At 39.4% G+C, this 24,243-nt stretch overlaps 1 protein-coding gene across 10 annotated transcripts in view; it reads right to left on the reverse strand.

Moving 5' to 3' along the window:
- The window catches only part of ubr5 (ubiquitin protein ligase E3 component n-recognin 5), a 32,110-nt gene extending 14,996 nt beyond the window's left edge, over window positions 1-17,114 (reverse strand). For 7 of the 10 annotated variants that reach the window (XM_023271456.3, XM_023271454.3, XM_023271451.3 and 4 more), the window contains exons 1-28: window positions 16,879-17,114; window positions 12,708-12,752; window positions 12,505-12,586; window positions 11,786-11,862; window positions 10,102-10,221; window positions 9,205-9,484; window positions 8,875-9,034; window positions 8,464-8,613; window positions 7,491-7,702; window positions 7,168-7,284; window positions 6,922-7,032; window positions 6,596-6,750; window positions 5,786-5,903; window positions 5,380-5,564; window positions 5,106-5,215; window positions 4,540-4,652; window positions 4,176-4,322; window positions 3,923-4,034; window positions 3,635-3,789; window positions 3,331-3,528; window positions 2,953-3,163; window positions 2,550-2,676; window positions 2,200-2,351; window positions 1,467-1,562; window positions 1,108-1,231; window positions 884-981; window positions 351-508; window positions 85-176 (exon numbers count right to left, since the gene is read on the reverse strand). In XM_023271456.3, the coding sequence (XP_023127224.1) occupies window positions 85-176; window positions 351-508; window positions 884-981; window positions 1,108-1,231; window positions 1,467-1,562; window positions 2,200-2,351; window positions 2,550-2,676; window positions 2,953-3,163; window positions 3,331-3,528; window positions 3,635-3,789; window positions 3,923-4,034; window positions 4,176-4,322; window positions 4,540-4,652; window positions 5,106-5,215; window positions 5,380-5,564; window positions 5,786-5,903; window positions 6,596-6,750; window positions 6,922-7,032; window positions 7,168-7,284; window positions 7,491-7,702; window positions 8,464-8,613; window positions 8,875-9,034; window positions 9,205-9,484; window positions 10,102-10,221; window positions 11,786-11,862; window positions 12,505-12,586; window positions 12,708-12,752; window positions 16,879-16,940 (3,767 nt within the window). In that variant the 5' untranslated portion in view covers window positions 16,941-17,114. The remainder of the gene's footprint in view (window positions 1-84; window positions 177-350; window positions 509-883; window positions 982-1,107; window positions 1,232-1,466; window positions 1,563-2,199; window positions 2,352-2,549; window positions 2,677-2,952; window positions 3,164-3,330; window positions 3,529-3,634; window positions 3,790-3,922; window positions 4,035-4,175; window positions 4,323-4,539; window positions 4,653-5,105; window positions 5,216-5,379; window positions 5,565-5,785; window positions 5,904-6,595; window positions 6,751-6,921; window positions 7,033-7,167; window positions 7,285-7,490; window positions 7,703-8,463; window positions 8,614-8,874; window positions 9,035-9,204; window positions 9,485-10,101; window positions 10,222-11,785; window positions 11,863-12,504; window positions 12,587-12,707; window positions 12,753-16,878) is intronic. The other 3 variants (XM_023271449.3, XM_023271455.3, XM_023271457.3) reach the window with 3 other exon arrangements.
- Window positions 17,115-24,243: the final 7,129 nt, after the last annotated feature.

Genomic DNA, 24,243 nt, shown 5'->3' on the forward strand with positions numbered 1-24,243 from the left:
ATTCATAATCACATATATGATATGCTTAAAATACCAAGGAAATAAGAAAGACTGAATAAGGCCAAACTCAAAACTAGGACTTACTTGCAATCGTGTCCTTTGTGACACACTCTCGCACACTCAGTGCAGCAGCAGAGGGACTCCAGCAAGCCACATGTTCGACACTCAAAGATATCCTGAATACAAAGTTAGTGACATGAAAAATGTCAGTGTGTTAACCTTCAATTGACTTCTATATATGAAAGAGCTTAACAAATAAACACTGTCTTCAAAACTAGAGATAAGACTTTCAAGGCATTGTTTTTCTAACGAGCCAAGGTTTCAGTGTAATGCTACCCTCTAGGGCTGACCTGGTTAATGTGTTCAGCTCCAGTCCAAGTGAAACTGCAGGTGTCGTTGCAGCAGAGAACATACAGGGGAGAATCATCTGGGTTGGTCCCCGAGGGGCAAATCATTTCCATGAACACCGAATCTGCATCCTCCTTCTCTGCAATACCTGGGTCACTCACTATGTTTCAGTCATTTGAGAAATAATAGAAAAATATGCAATTAGAGGAATGACAGTTACATGATAGTTAACTGCTAGAAGCAAGGCAGTAAAATGGGTCAGGATTCATATAACTGATGGATAACCTCCAATGTTCCAGCTATTACCTAACCAGTTAAATTACATCAGATTCACAAAAGAATGGTACTTTCCCAGAATTTATTCACAGAGATGATAGCTGGTCGGTCATATAACCCTCTTGAAAATGTCCCTTTCTCTGCCTCATTGTCTTTTTGTCAAAACCACAATACAGCACATGCACTGAGTATGTGTACATAATACTGGGCAATCACAAACCAGTTTACAGAAAATAGCAGAGCTGACAAATTAACTCACCCTTGGCCATTTTTTGTGCAGCTTCAAGCACTGTGATAGCTGCTGGGTAGGCTCTCCCACTGACAGCCAGCATGAATGGGGTCATCCCTCTGGCATCCCTGTCAAACAATGGCAAAATATACTTGGGCACTTTACAGAGACAGGCAATTACCAAAGAACAGCAATTAAGTCATAACAAAGGCAAATGATTTATGTGCCTGAAGTATAGTCATGAAGAATCTTACTTTGCAGAGAGAAGCTCTCGTAGGTGTGGCCGAAGAACAACACTGTCACACATCAGCTTCAGAATAAGGTGGGCATTGGCTTTCCTGTCTTTAGATTCAACCACAGACGGCTCAGTGGACGGCCCTGCTCATGTGGAGAAAGCAGTCAGCTAGTCAGCCACCAAGCATGTTTAAATATACACACTGCAACCAAAGCCTTATACTAGACTAAAAAAGTACTAGAATTTTAAAAAGTATCTGCATGTACTCATTTAGAAATATTTCTTCGATACAATTGTGTAGCAACACTACATACATATACCACCTAGCTATGTTTCCCCTGTTATTTCCTAATAAAACAAAATCAAGATGCTACATACCTGGTATGGTGGAGGTGCTGGGTCCCTGGCTGGTACCAGTCGAAGCTGTGGTGAGGGAACCCACAGCTGGTGCTAGAATGAAGTCAATGTCGCCGTCTGTTGATAAAACAAAAACCACAGTTTGAATCATTACGAAAATGATTATTATGCCTCTCGTTTTAAGAGACAGATAACTGTAACCATCAGTCACTAAGGCAAGAAAGGAGAGTTAAATTTTATGATTATCCAATGTTTCCAATATAGTTGCACAAAGAAGTCACCTCCAGACTGACAGGTATAAAAAAAAAACAAGAGGTTACACCGGTGTGGGTGGGCTCCTACCAGATACCAGCAAGAAGAAGAAATCAAGAACTCCAGTTTTAAAGATTACAGAACAGCAACACACAACATGGTAGAATATACTCCTCTGAGACAGAAATTTAGTTCTTTGGTAATCTTACACACACTCTGGCTTAATATCTTCCAAAGTAAATAGAAACTAAATGCAATTTTACAACATTCTGCGCTATTAAGATTTCTACCTGTAGTGTTAGTTTAAACATACATATCTGGTATTCATGGAAAAATTCTGGGAAAGCTATAATGCATTTCTACGGGATTTTAAATTGTCTTGTGCCATAAGTGACACACCTTGTGTTTTTGTTTTGTTTCTTTGATGCGGTGACACTGTATGGCCCCGAATAGCACTCACAGATCATCCAGTAACTCTAAAATCATATTAACGTGGACTTACCGGGGTCCATTGGTGGGGGGTCAGGAACCCAACTTGGTGGAGCAATGGGTGGGGATACAGGGTCCTGATGGTCACTGGCCGATGGGCCAGACTCATGGCGGCCAAGACCTGCTGCTCTCAGAGACCTCCGCATCATCTCCCTCAGACGAAGCCTGTGACAACACAAAAAATTAACTTGCTTTATGAACAGTTTTACTTGAGTTTTGATATTACCGAAGAAAATGTTTATTGAAAAAGGACAGCAAAGCAAGATTCCTTTTCTCTGATTAGCCTTGGATAGTCTTGTAATTATCTGTACTATTTTCCTCATATATTCTCTGCAGCACATAAACAACATAACGGGCATTTACCCTCTGCTACTGGAGGAGCCTGTCCTGTTTCCAGAGCTGTTGCTTGAGACCACAGAGATGGCATTGGCAATTGCCTCCACAGCTGACAGACGCTCTGCAAATGTGTTTCTCTCCGACCTTTCAGCCTCTGAAATGAAACAACTTGGTCATTTAGCATGGGGAAAAGAGTCCGCAAGCAGGCAATTAAACTGATACACATGAGCGGATTCAAAGCTGGAATAGTGCTTTGAATGTAAAAGTGAATTTCTTCCACAAAATCCTTTTATAAATATGATGACTAAGTCCTATACCGAGACACACTGAAGAAAGATGAAGACAAAGATGCTTGGCTGCTGTCAATTGGCCGATAATCAAATGTCCACTTCAGACTCATCAACACTGGCATCATGTCACACCAATTTACCTTCCTCTTCTTTGGTCTCTTTGTTACTGACAGGGAAGCACACAGAGACAGCAGCATGGAGGATGTTGCGGTTTCCATCACATCGATGACCCAGAAGTGCTCCAAGGGCCTGGCTGCCTTGATCCAATAGGAAGGCCTGCTCAAGGTTCACCAGGTACTGCCGACATGCCTCATAGTCACAACGCAGCACATGCTGCATCAGCGTCTGTTTCTACAAGTGACAAAGAGGCTGTGTGAGCACCGATGATTACATTTTTTGCTTTCAGAAAGATTTGCAGGTAGATAGGTACAGACTAACATTAAACATGCATTTATTCTACTTAGCTATCCACTTGTTAATGAGCTTTTCATCATATTGTATTATGAGGTCATGTTTACCTCGACAGCCATAATGATAATAGCAGCTTTCTTTTTAATTGTTGAGTTAGAGGGCAGATTAGCCAGAGAGTGGACCCCCATTCCCAGACTGTTTATAGGTGGCAAGTCCAACCAATCAGGATCTCGAATTCCACCCATACAGTCTTTAGCCATGGGGTAGATTGTACCATTTCCATCTCGAAGGATGATAGGAGACTCCTGGAGGAAAAAATGTCAACATTTATGATGAGAATATAATAAATCTCTCTACAACATGATGTGTAAGCCTACAAAACCATATTAGCTATTTGGGAAGCCCTCTCACCTGTCCTGCAGTAAAGATGGCCACGTTGCGCTCACTCTGCCCCAGAAAGGCCAGGTTACTAGTAGGGAAGTTATTCTCCTGCTCAGCTTTGCCTGTGGCCAGGTCAAAGATACAGTACCTTACCCAGTTACCAGTTTTCAGCACTGCATGGACTCCTGAAAGATAAAGAGATGTTTCAGGTTTAGAAATATCCTAAACACAACTACATATCTACAGAAAACTTAAAATATTGAGCAAATAAAGTATCCACTGATTTTAAAAAAATGCAGAGCTTAGGAAAAGACTCACCTTTGGAGTCAACATTCACAGCCAGAATCTCAGCCTTTTCTGGGATACAGAGCTTTTTAGGTGTTCGCTGGAAACAGTCTGGAACTTTAGGAGTCCCTCCAGTTTTGACCACCTTTCAAACAGATTGAAGGACATGAAAAGTCGGAAAACGTGAACGTCAAGACTAATTGTTGGATTCATAGTATAACTATTTAGATTAAGTTCCAAATTCTGAAACAAAGACAAGCAGTGTTGGAGGAATTTATGCCACTACCTGTAGCTCATCTATTCTAAGGAGCCTACAGTCCTGCAACAGTGATGATGGGTCTGAGTCAGTGGGAGCAGCAGTGCTCTGGTTGCTCATGCTGCTTGATGTTCCTGGAAACTTCACAGCAACATACGCACCATCCACTTTAAGCACCTAGGGCATAATATGAAGATTTTATATAAAAAAAAAAAAAAAAAAAAAAAAAAAAAAGCTGTGAAACTGAGATGCAATGACACAAAGCTACAAATGTACAGATAAGAGACAAATTATCTGAAGCAAGGACACATGAATACTACCAAGATATCTCCACTTTTGCAAGATTTGAGCTGCTCTGTATTGCCAGATTAATCCTTGTTTCAGATGCACCCACCTTTCCCACAGGAACATTTTTAACATCCTCCACGAAGACCACCTCCCTGAGAGGCCACTGCTCCTCATTCACCTTCTCTTCCTCTTTGGGAGCTGGGGTAGAACGCCTTCGCTCTGCAAGTAGTACCGTATATTTAACTTTTTGTCATTTTATCACAGTACTTTCAAGTAAGAGACATCATTATTATTTACATCAAGAAAATGTAAATGGTTCAGCATTACACTAATTAGGACTGTAAAAATTTGCTGACAAGGTGATAAAAACTTTAGTGTGGACTAAGAAAAAAATTAATTATCCACATTGACAACTTGCCGTATGGTTCATATGATAAGAGGTCGTAAAAGGGCAACCCAATATATCACAGTATGTACTGCGAGCTGGCCACATTTCCTTCACAGAAAAACAGACTTAGGAAAAAAGTTGCTGATAAAAACCTGCGCACTATCTGTTTCAAAGTCAAAGGACTAATCAGAGCACAGAGCAAGGAAGAAATTGGTTCTGTGCCTGAGAGATAGGGAAATCGAGGCTTGAGAGTGTATAGTTAAGAGGAAGGGAAGCAGACATACTGTAGGGCAGTGAGGCACTGCTAGCAATGGAGGAGGTATCACTGCAGGTAGACGCTGGGGAAGGAGGAGGACCCATCTCAGTCTTCACCAGCTCTGGCTTGCTTTCCGTCCTTTGGGGCAAGACCAAGATAAATGGGTTCATTTTACTGTTGGCTTTATGAGCATAACAGTACAATTACATTCTGCAACCAAAGTGTACTGAATAAAATGATGGAAGAAGATTATTCAGATTCTAAAATGGATAGCTTTTTCCCCAAATGAAAATAAAACTGACTTGATTTCCTGGGTCTTAGCAGTCTTTTCCATGTTCTTGAGGCTCTCTGGTGAGCGCAGCTGGAACCTGCAGCTGTCGTTCATGTTCCAGACAGACTCCAACAGGACACCCACTTTGGGAATCCCAGCACTGATAGAAAAGGCCACTGCACCGGCATGGTAGAGGGGGTTATTCCTTAAGCAGACCTAAAGAAAAAACAAGGAAATTTACAAGAACCAACATTTATTTCACACAAACACGACTTAGGCTGAGCTTGTACAAGTACTATTGAAGAAAATGTCTAAAATAAAAAAAAAAAAAAAGCCTATAGTCAACAATAAGACTGAAGAACAAAGTCAAAAAAGGGCAAAATTTCTCAAGCAGATGAAAGTTACAAACAGCAAAAACTCTAAATTTCACTGCTTACCTGTGTTCCCACGGTGATGTTGGGTATTGAGGAGATGCCAGCACTGGACTTTGGCTTTTTGTTCTTGGCTCTGGCCTTTTCAAGCATCTTCTTTCTTTGACTAAAAGGCACAACACCCCTGCAGGCAGAAGCAAGCAGTAAACTATTAAAACTCCACTGGCACTCAAAATGCCCTCTTTCTCCAACACTCTCACATTGAAGTGACAAAGAAGTAATTTCATAATCATGCATAAATATAAAGACTTTACAGTTTGCTAAATGTTCTCATTATGGCTGCAGGAGAGAGCAAGAAATGTCACTGCAGTTAAATCCTAAAGGGTTGCATGATAGACCATGGTTATGAACACATTGTAAGAACTAAAGCTACAAAAAAGAGAAGTCTCATTCGTGTTTAGCTTGGTGTGTAAACCTCACCAGTCATAACTGCACTACACAAACAGAGTGTACAAAGCATTTTGTGATAAGCCATACCTTTTACAAAAAATCTACATAGTTCGGACATCTTAGCTGGACAAAAATAACTAAAGCGATTCCTTTTAGCACCAAATGAACATGACAGATTGTCACTATTTGCGTCAACTCCCACGGGGGATTTATTTTAATTTTTTATAATTATTAAGAATATGGGAAAGAGAAATGTGAGGTGACCTATTACTTTGGTTGACTGTTGGACCTGTCTGTGGCTTCTATGACAGTAAAGTAGTCAAGGTAACAATGTTATCGTGACACCAAGGAGCCAAAGTTATTGTTATCAACAAAGAATTCTAATTCTATTCCATGTAGTGTAACAGAAGAAAAAAATCTTCTTACCACCAGTAGAGGCTATTCTCCAGCTGTGCACATGTGTAGAGTGCACAGCAGTGCAGCGACACCATGCGTTCCCCTTGCAGCTCAGGGAAAGCCTGAGCACTGTGTTCCAGCTTAGAGGCAACAGTGCTCAGCGTGTCGTCCACCCAAGTTGCCACCTATGCAGCAAGAACAAACATCAGTTCATCAACAGTTTATCAAATAGGTGTGTACTGCTGGAATTGCTGATGAAATAAATACCAAGACATGTTTTTATTCAGTTACAAGTTTAAGGCTGCAGAAATGATCTAGTTCTTACTTATATGTCAAGAGGAGCAATCAAAATCTACCTTGTTGGTCTCTGTAGCTACAGTGGCTCTGATGCTATTGGCAGACAGTAAGGTGATCTTCTCATTGGCCAGGCCCAGGAAGGACACACGTGGGTGATGAATGGAAGGATTCTGATGTGACAAATGACATGCAAGTTTGTGATATTGGTTTTTCAAGGTGTAATAAACTACTAGTGATTACTAGCCATTAGACCATAAACTAGCCATTAGCTACAATAACAGCGAGATGCAGGTTGAATTGTCCACCTGTGCATTCCTGTAGGGTTCAGGTTCACTCCACTTCCACTGATAAAGCTCTCCCTTGGAGCTGACAGCTACCAGCTCTGAGAACATGGCCCCGATGCTCACAAACTTAACACCATCCTGCAAAACAAATTAGAGATTTCAAAAAGTGTCCGCAAAAGAACTTACAAACATATGTCTGATAAGTTGAACTGAAAGCTAATCATGTTGCAGAAATATCTTGAGATGATCAATGAAAATAATAAATCAAATATCCACTTGAATAATTAAACCTGGACATTTTTGTTTTTTTAGGAGGGCAAGATGGTTTTCTGGACTCATCTTACCTTATCAGGCCACCACTGGAGCTCCTCTCCCAGGGAAACAGGGCTCTGGACTGGGATGCTCTTCTTGTCGAGGCTAGGCTCACCCTCACGGCTGGTGGAACCTCGCTCTGTGTCGAACGAGGCCCCATCGAGCCACCGGCGCTCACGTAATCTCAATACAGACTCACGTTCACGCAACAGCTCTGAGTCACGCTCTAAGGGAAGAAGGAGAACTGGTATGCAATAAGGTCACACCAGTGGGATAGAAGTAAGCCACTCTCTGGGAAAGACCCGTCAACATAGTTTTAAAAATAGAGAGAGAAAGATTGTAATGCAAATCAATCAATTGCAATATTGGAGATTGAGTGGGAGTCTAAATTATACTGTGGGTGAGTCACTTCGCACGCTCATATGTTAAAATGCGAGGTAGAAAAGAAAGTGGATAGACAGAAAGAAAGCATGCATATGGGCTAAAAGTGGGCTAGGTAGGTTTTTAAAATAGACTGCCTTAAAGGGACCCTGTTAAGACAGGTGGGCCTAGCGGGCCTTTCTCAGAGAGCTCACAGTATGTACTACAGCCATGCAGCATACAACACCAAACATTTAAAATATAAATTCAGCTAAACAAACTGAAGAGAAAATGTATCCATCAAACAAATTAAAATCATTTAACTTTACAATAATTTGCATAAATCCCTAACCTCAGTTAACTGTTGGGGTAATGTTAGGCATTACACCAACAGTTGTAATGTTTTTATTAAAAAAATATATTTTTATTAAAAGTGCCTTGCTTGTTTGAGAACTTTTTTAATTCAAATATTACAAGTAGTTGACAGACAAATATTGGAAAAAAAATGGCCTTGATTTCCACCTTGTCAGTTATATTGTGTTTTGAAGCCATCCCCATGAACGAAAGCCATCACCAGTGCTGCCACTGAAGCCTCTCTAATACCCTGCCTGCCCTTCACTTGTCAGAGGGGAGCTGTTGAGTTACCTCTGGAGGATCCCAGGCGAGAGAGTGAGGAGCGTCTAAAAGAGGGGTATCCAAAGTAGCTGATGTCCTCAGAGAACATAGCGTCAGCATCAATGATGACACTGGGATGGGCTGAGTGAATGTCTGCATCCAACAGGGACATCAGGTCCTCTGCATTAAGGAATTACACAAAGGACAATAAGTATAAGACTAAATTACAAAACCACAGTTATTCATTTTCTGATTATGGCAAATGCTGTCAAGACTATCAGAATGATCTTAATTAAATCATACAAAAACATAATTACTCTGACACAAGCTGATTTGTATTACAATGTGCTCCATTGGCTTTAATAGTGAACAGTTTAAGAATTAAACTGTAAAACTGTTGGTAGAATTTCTTTTGAGCCATTATGTGTTCGTCTGACAAACCTCCAGGGAGGTAGGACTCGCTGGCCGTGTCATCGCCATCATCTCCATCTTCATCATCCCGGCTCAGCAAGTTGTTGACAGCAAGGTTGACATCTAGGTTGGTCCTTTGGAGCTCCCTAATGATCACACTCCTCGATTTCCCCTGAAGGACCACCTGGGCCTAGGAGAAAGTACAAGCACACGTAATTAGAAAATATATTTCAATAATATTAACTTGTGACTAATGATAAAGGAATAATTGCCCAGTGTTGACAGATTGTGTCTAAGGAAATGGTGAGAAAAAAAACGGTTTAACGAAGAACAGGTGTATACAGACTGAGAGTGCTGTACCTGAGTAATGAGCTCTTCAGGGATGACAGAAGCTGGTATTACTGGCTGAGGCTGGCTACCTAAAAGGCCCGAGCCACGATCCCTTCCTGTGCGGATCACCCTGGTCTGTCGACGGGAATCACGAGCTGCTGTTGACGACCGACCTGACGTGCCTCCACTTCCACCTCCTCCGCTGCCCCCTCCTCCTCCACTGCTGCCACCTCCTGCTCCTCCTCCTCCTGCTCCTCCTCCACTTCCACCTCCTCCACTGCCTCCATTTACACCAGAGCTCCAGCGACTCCTGTTATATACAGTGCAGGGCCATGGTCAAACACAACTGCCAAAAAAACCTCCTGACTGACAGAGCAGACTCAAAACACGCACACATTTGACTATGAAGGGAGTCTGTCTTTGCTGTCACAAAGGCAGAGCAATCTGGACTGAGAAGGCTGTGCATCAGCAGCATTTACAGGAAGAAGGAAATTAACTTGTGGTCCCTTTTACAATTTAACCACCTAGTGTTAAAGAAAAGCTTTCATGTAGCCTAACAGTATATAGCTGCAGTTTAGCTAGAGCATTAAATTCAGTATGCACATATTTGGAATAGTTAAACCCACATTTTGTTTGTGTGCAGGTTTAGGTTCCACAACAACTACATTTTTGAGAGGTAACCGATTCTCCTGCAGTCACTAATACCAACAGCAGTAAGAAATGGCCATGCTTTTTGATGTACAGACTGATCTGAAGGAGACAACAATCCATTACATCTTACATCACCCTAAAAAGTTCTCTCTTCAGAATGTGTGACATTGAACCCCGTGAAGAATACACCCCTAACCTGCTGCCGAGTCAGTGTTATGCTCTATACACTGAGCTTTCACAGGACCATTTGTCTCTGTCAGCCCAGCCAGAACTTACCCAAGGGTGTTGCCTGCCAGTCTGCCCAGTGTGTCAGAGCCAGACAGGAACCAGGGCGGATCACTAGTCCTGCCTGGCCTGGAGCTCCTTCCTGTCCCTGAACCACTGCTCAACTTTGAACTGGAAACAAAAGATGGGAGATCAGTTACAAACCTACAGAAGTCCCAAAAGGACTAAAAATGTTTTCTTATAACCTGGGTTAACTAAATTTACCCCAGGTATCATTTTACAGTATACCCCTTGGTTCAGGAGTCATTTTCCTTTCAAATTACACTGTTAAACAGGAGGGGGTATTTTGGAGACTAGCATGGCAACACCCTTGGGAATCAGAATTGGCTGCAACTCGTTCCTTGTTCAAGACTTTCCTTTTTTAAAAGTTCTTGGGTTTTTGGGGCTGCGACTGCTTTCTCCTATTTCAAGATTTTGAATAATAGGACATGTGCCGAGTTTAACCAAAAGCAAGTTTGCTGCAATATTCTTAACTGGTGTGTTTTAAGTAGGAAATTAGCATAAATTGTGCTTTGCTGTGACAATGGAGCAAATGCTGACAATTATGCCAATGTTTCATGTAACAGAGACTACAATGACAGTGAATTTAGATACCTTCCACCAAAATAATACAGTCACAGTTAGTACCATTCTATAACAGAGAATAATGGATAACAGAAAAAAAAGATTGAAATCATTCTGATACAATACACAGGAACAACAAATTCAAATCAACAAGCTGACACACTCCATGTAACTTTTGTTGCAGTTCAAAATCACAGGATATTAGGCTTCATTCAGTCAGCTGACAAACTTGCCAAAGACAACCTATCATAATCTTTTTCTGTGAGCTTCCTAGCAAACCCACAATGCTGCTGACGGAACAGCTATTACAATTTGAAACCATCTCATCTTGTTTTGCAAGTCTGTGGCAGGGAATGGAACATATGTTCAGCAGAAAAGTTTGGAGCAGGGAGCTCCTCGGTCCTTTAAAAGCCTGATTCACATGCATATTTAGCAGCTAGTATATGAAATCACTGTTGGATGTTGTTCTGCTGGCAGAATATCAGCAACTATCAATGAGACATTCACCAAATGCAGTTCATAGCCAACACGAAACAAAGCAGCTAGTGAAAAGGTATTTTTATAGAACTAAAGAATCATGGCAAAAAGCACATACTTGCATAGTCATAAAAGCAAAAGGCTTTCAGAAGGTTACACAGTTTTGGGACTGCCTTGTTGTACGGTGTTAATATTATGACGACTTTATTTTCATATTGAGTAAACAAATAAGTCCCTGCAGCATATATAAAAATATTGAAAACATATAATAAGCTTTCAAGCACAAGACCAATAGCAGCATCATTCCAACAGAAGCCTTGTACAGGGCTTTTTGGGAGCAGACCAATGTTGTATTTGAATACATGTTTCATTCCTGATAGATAAAAATCTTTGTTGCAAAGAACCAGAGTATTATTCTAGCAGTAAAACCATGTCCAAATGTGTCATGCTCGCCAAAAAGGGCATAAGCGCTGAACTGAATTCAAATCACAGCAACCAAGATCAGTAAGCCTGAGCATGATCAGTGCATCTCGAACTAGATGTCTGTGCAAGCAATCTGGTTTTTCCAATTCAGTGCCAAAGCTTAAAGCTGAAAAAGTTTCTGGGACAGAACCCATCATAAAAAGTCTCTCACCCATCGCTGCCATCCGGTTTGCTGAGCTCCAGGCGATCAGGCTGGACTGCAAAGCTGATTCTGCATACGCGGCCATCCTGAAATAAAAGCACGCATCATTCTCAGTGTCACATACTTGAGGAAAAAATGTAACATAATGTTGACATATATTTATCACATCAGAAGCAAACCCAAAATCAAGTCTTCAACATTTAACAACCTTCTACACCAGAATCGGGAGGATAGTCTCAGTCAGCATGTAAACGACCATGTACATCAGTTCATTTATCTCGGAGGTGCTGAAAAGATATAAATAAACTTCACCACACCATGTGGTATTCTATTAGACGTTAAAATACACACTACTGTCTGTGAAGCAGGATTATATATAATCTGATTGATTGCATAAAGATGTATTCAATTCCACATGCCTGCATGCACCAGTTTGCTGATGTTCAAACTTTAAAATAAACAAACAAATAAACATAGGTTTACTGCATGACTACTCATTGTGTCTACAGCCCTGTTTAAAGTGAGATTCCCTAAATGAGATTGTATCTTCTATATAAGAAACACACCTAAAATAATTTAATCTAGTCTACAATCACAAAGTAAATCTGATAATAGCAACTCAGTTTAAAAAAAAATCTCCTATAATTTGTTTCTGGAGTGCAACAGATAATGAACCAGATTCCCATGTGTTTGATTAATTCCAATGATGCAAGGTCTTAAAGTATTACCTCAAGGAGAAATCCAGCATGGTTTGGACCAACAACACACTGTTTTAGGGTCGCCTGCTCCAACAGACTGAGGTGTGGATGACTGCATTGGAAAACAACAGCACAAAGACAAATGAGACAATGTAACAGATATTAAACAGGATCCTTTTAAGAACAACTGATCACACTGAGCAAAGCAGCCTACAATGCTGACACAGACTCACCTGTTATAGCTGTATTTGTTGAGTTTTTCTGAGACCTCACGGAGCCTGGCAAGAAGATACAAACAATATTAATGCATGAAGACCAATTTAAGACCTCATTAACATAGATTAATCTGTGCAACTCAGAAATGCAGTGCTGAAAACTTAACTGTAACACACATATCACTAATAGTAAAACACTCATTTTATCTTCAAAATAGGTGTCCACGTTTCACTTTAGTGCAGACAGTTTAGGTGCATTTCAAATGGCTTCAACCTGTGTGCATCTTTACTGATATGACTAAGTGTAATAATGCTGGAAAATGTAAATATAAAATATATTTACATTTTGGTAAACCCAACTGTAAAATATGAGGGAAATTAGAAAAACTGCATATTTTCCACATGACAACATTATCAGATGTACACTACAAAATACACTGATGACAAACAGGCAATGATTGAAAACTGGATATTGCTTGCTTGCAACATCAGTAATGGCATATGGTTGTGGCTGATGTTCAACTTGTAAACATCTGTGTCATTAATTGTTGACTAAACACAGAGGACACCAGGTCACAGTCCTAGTTGGTAGAGCATAACAGTCAATTATCAGACTTCTCTGTTGATGCTAGTGTAGGAACCTCTGAAAATTAGCAAACTGATTATTTTGCTACAAGTCATCTGTTTTGTTATGGCTATCAACAAATGAAGTTTTCTGAGGATTGCTGTATTACTGTAAGTTTGGTGTTTCATACAGTATCAGAAATGACACTATCTGAATGGATGCTGCTTTGAGGACGATGCCAGCCAAAGGCACAAGACACAGTTGTAGTTTATTTTTAAAATGATGTCACTTCACTGAGGAACAAGTTGCTGCATTGACTCAAAGAATAACAACACTAAATTTCTGGAGTTACACAAAGTTCTTAGTGTTGGCAACAAAAATTTACACATACTAATTTCTTGCTGCTTCTTGCCTTTCTCTAGATCAGCTCTTAGTTTCTCCATCTGTTTGTTTTTTCAGACTGTCAGATTTTTGAACTAATGAGTGTCATGCCCAGTTTTGTTTTTTTTTTTACCCTGAAAGAGCAATAAAGTAAAGACCACTGTTAATCAGTGACTCGCTTCTTAATGCAAAACAAACTGGTGATCCTTTCACCATCTGACAGTTCATACAAGTGCACTGTGAGATCGGCTATTCTGATGGGTAAAGAGAAAGTTAGCCCCCGCAAATTGTCTGTTGGCCATCTCTGATAATGACAATATGATGATGTGAAAATGTCACTGTGTTCACCTAAATGGAAGCATTTAACCTGCCCGAAACCAACAATGTCAAAGCAAAAATATTGGCATATTTCAGACACCCTTGCTAAAAAAAATCTCTCACCTCAATGCCGTAGTGCAAAGCATTTGCTTTGCCACACCAAAACAATGGTAATAATAATGGATTAAAATAAATAAATAAATCTGTACATTCAATGACTGCTCTGAACTTTCAACACAGTGTGCTCCATCAGTTTCTAAAATGGCCATCTTGATTTAATTGAGCTATTGCTGTTAATTGGAAATCTGCAGCACAAACAATGGCAAAGGTAACTGGACATCCACTCCAGATGAATAATCTTCCACACTCACATTCAATACAGACTAAAAGCCTCCTTTCTGAACAACAGTTGGTCCCATATCCTCAAATTACACCTCACAGACTTAAGGGACAGCAGTCACAGTATCCTTACATTTGTCTAGTGTCTTGTCAAACAACAGACAACTCCCAGGAGCACCACTATGGCCCAAGTAGTCATCTCAAATATATTGCAAATAATAGGCAAGTGTCACACCTGTGATGTGATGACTTGTGATGAATGGCCCAACTCTGTTTCAAATGAAAGAATGTCATCAAATGTCACAGCCAGCACAGTGCAGTTATGGACCAAGGATACACCATTTCAGCACAATTTACATTTCAATACAAGGTCTAAACGTTACTCATACAAATCTTGCTCATTAAGACAAGAAACATTAAAATAATTTACCATGTAGCCACACAGCTTACACAGACTTTTGATGTAAATGTGTATGTACATTTTTCCCTCCACCTACTGATTAAACGTGTCATCGACTCTGCACAGCAAACCCCACAGTAATTCGCAAATGCAAGTTAAAATGTAAATGCATACTTTTAATCATAAGCAGCTCATTTGTCACTCTGGGCCACTGCGTGCAAGACAAAAAAAGAAAAGGTAAAATTCTCCTCACAGTGTAGAAGCACATTAAAAGTCCATGCATCGGTCCAACTACTGCAGGAAGGTAAAAGAAAATGACTCACAAAGCGTCCAGGTCAGCCATTCAATAACTCACCATCAAACAAAAGGCTCTACTGTAGCAAAGACACCAAGTCTACTTGCCTCAGTGAGCCATTTAAAAACAGTTTCAGTAGAGCACAGAAAAAAACATATTAAACATCCATCGCACTACAGGGGAATGCTATTTGCCATTCCACTGTGCTAAATTAATGTGTCCAAGCAGACCTCACTTAGGTCAAACAAATTGAGGAAATCTGACCGGATGTTCATGCCAGGCAAGCTCTTCTAATGAGCCAAGCTGGACCAAGCCTTTTTACTTCAGATAGAAGCACTTATCTGCTTTGACAACTGCAAGTTCCTTCATGGGGAAAAGAGAGGAGGGGGCCTCCCAGCAGTACATGGTGACTGTAGCATGCAATGGCATGCATGCCTGGGGATGGAACAGCCATGACCTCTTTAAGAAACCAATGGCCCATACCACCAAGATGTTTGAGTGGCATTTTCAATAAGATTCCTAACCAGCAAAGTAAACTGAGCTTTCCTGTCAGTCAGCCCAAAGCAGGTCCCCTCAGTTACACAGTGCACCAACCTGCAAAGAGCGTTCAAATACTCCGAGCCTATATCTATTTCTTAATCTCAAGGTCATTCTAAAAACACTTGACTTTTCAACCTCTTTGTCTTCAAGTAGAACAGCTCATTAATCAGTTCAATCTCAATGGATGTTATAAATAGGTTGATCATAAATCACATGTTCTGCTAAAATACAGGTCGCACACATTTTCCTGGACATTCCTCCTATATATCACTAATAAATTATTTCTTCAGTATTGAAATAAACCCCATTAAAGTCAATGTAATGCATACTAGCACCGTGTCACTGGAATACATACACACACACACACACACACACATATATATATATATATATATATATATATATATATATATATATATATATATATATATATATATATACATATATATACACACACACACACGTGTAACCGAATTAACTGGTTGTGTATGCTATAGCCACATCGCATTTGGATAACAGTGAAAATAACAAAAATGTTTTCATGGAAAACCCCAGCACAGATCATACACAACCATGGCTTTCCCCCCTATTAAAGTCGATAACAAGATTAATGTGAATGCAATGGTGCTAACTCCGCTTCACTGCATATTTTAGATATTTATCACAGTGCGCAATGTTAAAAACAGACAATGAGGTAACTATTCCCGACGACTTTAGTAACGAACAGTGTCATTACACTTTGAGAAAAAAATCCCCTGAGACAAAGACCCCGAAATACAAATATTTGGCTTTGTCAAGAGCGTGGTAGCGAATTAACTCGCTTGCTAGCATTAGCAGCTAGCTATCAGTTAGCTGACGTTAGCTACCTCATTGATCATGATAATCAATGAGACGCCCACAAAACAAACCATGTCACATGTCAATAGAGCGCAAATGTAATTTACACACGAAAACGTGGAAATTTTCACAAAAGTTGTGTTTTACGACCTTTATTTCCCTCTCTTTTCCCCATCCCCCAACCCGCATTGTCTATCTCAACTTTGACTGTGAGCCAATCCTTCCAGAGAACCGAGGAAACAGCCTGCTAGCGCTAGCCGTTCGTTAGATAGCCAGTTAACGGGTTAGCATGTAGCACGGGACCGACTGTTTAGGTAGCGGCAAGCTAACAAGGACTGTTCAAAATGCCGGGCCTTGTTTCAACCCTGGGGGGTCATTTAAATAATTTAAATCGCAATACACACACATGACAATGACAGCATCACCCACAAATACAACCTCGAATACTATGTGGCAGAAGCCGTACACAAACATTGATTCAATTTCTTCTTTTCCACGGGCCGCAACAAAATACCTGTCATTGAGCTGATCCTCGGTCCCGGGCAACGGGTGAACCACGAAGTGTATAGATGTCATGGGGTCAATCCAAAATCACACAGAGACGTGTGAAAGATGTGAAAATGGTTATTCTTTCGATTACTGTATATATGTGGACTCATAGGAATCGTTTAATGGCGAAAAACCTCGAGTTTAGATCCCAGCCTCCTCACCCACATGCCGCCATCTTAGCTCTAGCAGGCTTCTTCTCTGTGTTGATTAGCGCACATGCAACCGCTCCGCTGGTTGGACCTCCAGCACAAACAGGAAATGTGTTAAATTGGATGGGATTGGCCTCAAGAAGAAAGACAAGACTAGTGAAACATAAATATTACACTTTCACACTCCCAAGTCTTTGTTCTGACCCAGTTCATCTTTGTTCGAATCTTCGAGCAACTGTATTTTACAGTTCCATTATACTGTGCTATAAAGGTCAGCGAAAGGTTTCATTTTTGCTAAGTTTTCTTTTTAGAAGCTAAAACAATACAATATAAAAGACAATTGATATTAGAATACAAGCCTAGCTGATCAATCGAAAGGGTTCAAGACTAAAGAAAACCAACAATGCTGTTTTGTGTGCTGCTACAAGCCAATGCAGGAAATAAATAATTTGTCAATTCTTGAAACAATTGCACCCAATTCTAGCCTTATTCTCTGCTTCCTTAAGTCCAAAGACAATATTGCGTTTGTTCTTTTCGTTATTGACAAAGTGGTCATGTAGGGAATTACATATTTCCACTGCTTTGAGGGTTTTTGCATTGAGATTGCGTGATTTTTGGACCTAATTACATTAATAAGATAATAAAAGACTACAATAACCACGAGTCCTGCACTTCTTCAATAAACAAACTCATTTTGATGCTGAGTGCAATTATGGATTTGATTTAATTTCATCTTATTTTTCTTTCTGCTGTTCTTGTTGTAATTGATTCATTTATTTGTAAAACTTTTTTTGGTCTTTTAATATTTTATTGTTGTCTAAGTTTCTTACCTGTGAGCCTACATCTTTTGTTTTGTTCCTCAGAATGAATGAATGCATGAATTTAAAACAAAAAGACAAGCCTATACATCTCTCTGTGTATGTTTTGATGTTTTTTGCTGAAAGAATTGAGTGTATAATAACCAATCAAGGCCTATTATTATGTCATGAAAATGTCAAACTACATGGTTATACTTGACATACTATCACTCAATATAAATATCATTCTGGAAACGAGAAACAAGCATGCAGGACCCTTAATTTCATGCTGCTGCTGTTAAATTAGAATTAAATTTTAAACTGAATTGCCACAAACCTGAGCTCCATAAAGGGAAGAACACTGGGAGTAAGTCGTGTTGGCCTCCATCCCTTTAAAACTTTGTTATTGTGTTATATCTCTGCATCATTTAACCTTATGGAATAGCTTATAGGAATAAATCAAAATGCAAAAGAATAGTGTAAAATCGACAAAAAAAAAAAGCTCTGCCCTAACCTAGATAATGGCAGATAGTAGGCAGCACACAGCAAGGATTAAATCATGATCTGATATGTCAGATTTAATGATTGGACTAGATTTTATATTTCTTCCTGTACTAAAGTTTTCTTTTAAAGTATAATGCTTCTTTATGTTGAAAACAAATTCAATAACTGTTACCGAAAAAGTGACGAGAGTTCAAACTGTCTATGCAAGACATTTAGATGTGAATCCCAATCAAAAGGATATATGGTTAATCAGTAGGTTATCTAATCCAGAAGAGCTGTTTTTACACCAGCAGGTGGCAGGGTTGACCTTTCAGAATGAGAAAAGAGTCTACGCGGAATAGAAATGACAGCTGTCCCTCTCTTCATCTGCTCTTTTGAATATTAGCCAATGAAAAATGCTGCTGAGTGTTTTTCAGAATTTTCTGCATTAAAATTAGCTGCTTAAGAAAAGTCCTCAACAGCTGGAACTGAAAGTGAGAGGTGTCCTGCTGAAAGAGATGTCATCATAAACTGAAATCAAGTATGACATGGAATGAACGTTTGCACTGCCCCAGGTCGGGTTCCTCATTTATCTGTCATCTGTAGCATGAGATTCCACCCAGCCAGAGCAAATACAAATCATTCTATCTGAATGAAAATGACCAATGCTCTTCTTCTGCTATTTCTTTGTCTACTCTGGCATGTAGTTCACATTGTCTATGCATTAACTGAACAAATTTTTAGTGAAGTGCTGGATGTATAGGGTTGAATAAGACAAGTTACATAAAATGCTCGCTACTGACTCTTTTTTCTCATTAAATTCATTTAAACCTTTTTGTATTCAAACCACATAAAACAAAATTTCTTGAAATATTCACTTTTACAGCATGTCAAGTACAGATGCTGCCATGTGTCTGAGCACCGGTGTTCACATTTCCAAAGATTTTAACCTTAAGTGAAAGATGTCAGTGCTGGGGCTGCACAGTGGTTCAGTGGTTAGCACTGTTGCCTTGCAGCTGGAAGATCCCCGGTTCACATCCTGGCCTGGGCCTGGGATCTTTCTGCCCTGTGCATGTGTGGGTTTTCCCCAGGTACTCCAGCTTCCTTCCACAGTCCAAAAACATGCTAAGGTTAACGGGTAACTCTAAATTGTCCATAGGTGTGATTGTTTGTTTCTATATGTAGTCCCCCCCCCCCCCCCCCCCCCCCCCCCGACCCTAATGAAGATTAAGTGGTGTGTAGATAATGGATGGATGTTAGTGCTGACAGTAAGAATGTAAAGTAAATGGAAATAGTGCAGATGTAGTAAGTGTATATTCTCATTGGAATCTGTGGTCTTACTTTGTTATATAAGTGCCTAACATCATGTAATCAAGATGGGAGTGTAGGAACTTTGTTCAACACAGAGGTTAGTGAAGCCAGGGCCATTGCCCTGTGAAAAAACCCTTTACTGTTTTTCAAGACTGAAGTCAAACAAAACCACAGGAAAATCTATTTTTAGGCAGGTGGGCACTGGGTTATCAAATGACCTCTGATGTGGTTAAATACGGGTACAAAGAGTTGGAGGCAGGAAAATGCACTGTCATCAGTATAAGGTTGGCAGGTTTAAAACTTTAGGAAATAAGCAAAGTTTAGGCTGAAACTTGTAGTTTAATTAAATTATATCTTCTATGTGTACAGAGACATGTAGGAAAATATTCTACTAACTATGTTACGTTTTTAATATCTTACAAAAATAAATACAGTGTGCTACACTGTCACAGAGAGGCCAGAATAGACAATTTTCATCCATAGATCAGTGGTTCAGCACCAGCTCCTGTCAGTCAGGAGCGTAAGATATTCCAACATGGTAATGTGATCGCTGGCCGGAGAGGAAGACTTTAAAATAACTCCTCTTAGTGCTGGCTGAGACATATCTTTACAGGTTTAGGACTAGATGACTCATGGCAGGGTAGCCCTACTTGTTAACACCAGGTCGGTCCAGGCCTTGGACACAAACCCTCTGCAACAGCTACACAAAGTCATAGATTGCAGCACAGTTTAAATGACTTTCTGTTGGCCTGAATACACATGAGGAATAAAGAGAAGTAGTGAGCTGCTGGAGTTGTTTTAAGTGCCATTTACATTTTGAACACACAAACATCCGTTTCTGTACCAGCAAAAGAGAACAGTAAGTCCTTGTTGGTCTGGTCTCACTTGTCATTCAGCCCTGCTTGAAAATGGGCTGACACTGTATAGGGAGCTACAACCGCTGAGGCAATGCTGCCACTAGATTCTAACACACTTGATTAGTCCATTGCACAACACCATGGAGATGTATAAACTTCTTACAGCTTCTTGTAGTTAGTTAACCTGGCCAAGAATCTGGGTCTCCATTGCATCATGCTTCCAAAACTAGGACAACCTAATTGGCTGAAGACCAGCAGCATGGCACAGGATGCATGAAAAAAAAAATGTGCGTTTGTGCAATAGGCCCTCATTTTGCAATGTTTGACACTTAAACATGGCATGAATCCTACTGAAAAGGATATAGAGACTGAACCATGCTACACTATTTTCGCAAAAGTAATTTTTTTTTTGCATGATGCATGTCATATAAAAGAAGAAGAAATTCTGTAGTTTGTTATAGTACATATTTTTGGCTTTTTGTAAAGTGAAAGACATGAGTAATAGTGACTAACATAAAGAATGTTTTAGCACATTTCTGATGGTTCTCAGTAGCAGAGCAGATTTTGTGTTATTATGTACCATTGCTTTGGCTTACATTTTATAGGTAACCAACAACATGACTTAAATTGAATGCTAATGTTGCTTAGTATCTGAGAGAAATGTAACTTAATAAAATTTGCAAATACATTTGACACAACACCTTTATATCTTTATATTTTATCAATGCAGCTTTAACTCTGGAGTGTTGGGTAAAGTCTTGCCCTCAGTAGAGCCAAAGCCATTGTTAATGACACCAGGTGGCACTAAAGACATTTACATATTACTTCAGGATGTGAATGCATTTGACATGTCAGTGATTCCAGTCGTTAAAGCACACCAGCCATATGACCACTCCGGGAATTAAGTACCACACTCCTGTAGATTTCTGAAACTTATACAGATCCAAATGTTCCCATCCTGCAGCTCATCTTTCATTTGCTGCTCCCTGCCTGTTAAATAATTATCTTTCAAATTTCACATCAGCAGTTCACATAACTGACACAACCTGACCTTTATGTCTGAAACCAGTGGAGCTTCTCTTTAATTGCTGCAGTGGCATGATGTAAGAAGAAAACATGACACAACTCTGCACTCAAACATGTTACATGTAGAGATATGAACTAATGACTTACTATCAAATGATTTTTGTTTGAGCTTTATAAAGCTGCAAAAAGCAAAGACATAAAAAATCCTTTCTCCTGTTACAAAACAGTGTTCATTTAAAATATAGATAACAGATAAACTAGGTACATACTGAACAGTGGACAAACTGCTTGTGTATTGTGATAAGAGATACTTCTTCAATAAAGCAGAACAAAATTGTGAACATCAGTTTCAGTTTATGGAGCAAAAAGCTGCAACAGGATGTTAAACTAAACCTGAATACAAACTAGTTTTCTTTATGAAACCCACAGTCAGGCTTTTTTTTCTAGCAAATATGCTTTTGAGGAACATCCCACAGTGGTAGACACAGTCAAACACGTTGTGTGTCTAAGTGTATTTCTCCATTGTGTGTCTACAGCCGGCCTTTTGTTCTGGCTCTCTGTGCTGTGCAGGAAGGTCTAGACAGCTGACACTTACCTAATCCACAGGGCTGCCTGAGGCCATCTCCTGTGGCTGACCTCTTTCTCCCACAAAAGACAAGAGGCCTGCGAAATGAAAGAGCGGTCAAATTAAAATATTTGAATATTAGGAGAAAAAATGAGACAACTTTAGTAACTTCAAGAATTTTGTAAACTCTATGAGTAAATAACTGAATGGGGTTATGGGAAGGAATTTTCAAAAAAACTAAAATAAATCCCACTCATATGAAGTGATTAATATAGTTGAATCATCCACAAGTCGATCTAGCATCTTTTAATAAGTTTGATGTATTTTAAAATAACAAGAAAAGCACTAAGAGAGTGCAGTACTCCGCTAAGGCTGTTCAGTCGTATAATTTCCGACGGCTGAAATCTTGAAAAAATTTGTGGCAGAAATCACGGCAACATAGACTGTGTCCATTTAATATAGATGTACACACAAACACAATGACCTTGTGCTGAGCACAGGCGTGTGTTATGCATGCGTACATTATGTACAGATACCAAATTGCATGACCCAAATATGTGTGTAGGAATTGATGGGACTCGGAAACACCCCCACAATTTAATCAATTGTTCTTTGGATCATTTCGCATGGATAAGTCCCGATAAGTCCACAGCAGTCGATTTGTAGTAGGATCACAATCGTGATTTTCAGCAGGCAGCTGACGTAGCTCACTTGTTGTCATGGTTACAGTGACGCTGTGCTAGCTCACAATGATATAGAAATCTTTAACAAATCTGTGGATCCAGACTATAAGCCGCATCACTGCCAAAATCTAATCACTTGGTCCTTGTGTCATTTCTGATCTTCCTTGAAAATTTCATCCAAATCTGTTGGTCCGTTTTTGAGTAATGTTGCTAACAGACAGACGGACAAACAAACGGACAAATGTACGCCAATCGTCACATAACTCTACCACGTTCCTTAGCGGAGTAATAACAAAGGCAAAATGTCTGAGCCATCCTTCTGTGTAGGCTGAAATCATCTAATCTATTAAATCATTTAGACTACATGTTTACATTCAATTTGCTATCATATTACATGTTTACTTTACATTTTTTGTATTATAGTATATATAGTCTATAGTCTATATGAATGCTTTTACATTTGCCTACTTTGATTTGATTCTTAAAGTATTTTGCAAAATGTGTGAAGCTGTCAAATAAAAATATCTTATTACAAAGCTGTTACTGATGTACAAATTAACCAGTCTTAACATTTTCAGTTAAATTCAACAGTCACAAAAAGGCGATATTTCTAATTTCTGCTTATTATTAAGGTCATTGTCAGTGGTAGTCTAAAAGTGGCTCTAATGTTTGACAATGTCAACAAAAAACGTAAAAGTAGAACCTTTGGTAAAGTGAAATTTTGCAGAACTGCTGGATTGGACCTCATTAAATTTCACAGGTGTGACTAATAAAATAGTGAGTGTATTTTCTCAGAGGAGTTAGTTGGAAATTACTGCATATATAATGCTTCTAAAAAGTATTCAATGTGCTCCTTTTATTATTTTTCAACATTGAATCATGATCAATTTGACTTTTTTAAACAAGGATTTTCAAAAAAGGACTCTTTAATGTCAAAGTGAAAACAGAAACAGAAAAGCCAGATTATAATGACCAATAAAGCTTAAAAAGCAATAAAAGTGAAAACATCCAAGGTGTTGAGTATTCTTTATCAGCACTGTGTGACTTGATACCAAGGCAGATGCTACTCATTATACATTAAAAACTTTGAAAACATCAATCATCATCTCCCCAACCTGCAGCCAACATTTAATATCATTTATAGTTCTCCTTCCTCTCGATTTTTTTCTCAGCTAGTCTACATTCAGACCTGCAGAAACCTTCTTTACTTGAACACTACTGATAAAGTTCACTTAAGATCTATTTTTGTACCGTTTTGTTGAAACACTAGTCAAAATGGAGTCCCAAGTGCCTTTGAAGTCTCACCACAACTGCGAGGTCGCCATCAACCGAATGGTCAACATGGATGGAGATGTTTGCTCCTTTCAGAGTTTAACAGAATCTGGCCAGAGTAAACAGCCCACTCCTGGTGAAGTAAAGTCATATAGTAAAGTCATTTTGATGGAATGCCACAATTTTA

This window comes from Amphiprion ocellaris, chromosome 9 (genome assembly GCF_022539595.1).
Source record: "Amphiprion ocellaris isolate individual 3 ecotype Okinawa chromosome 9, ASM2253959v1, whole genome shotgun sequence".
In the NCBI taxonomy this organism is placed as follows: domain Eukaryota; kingdom Metazoa; phylum Chordata; class Actinopteri; family Pomacentridae; genus Amphiprion; species Amphiprion ocellaris.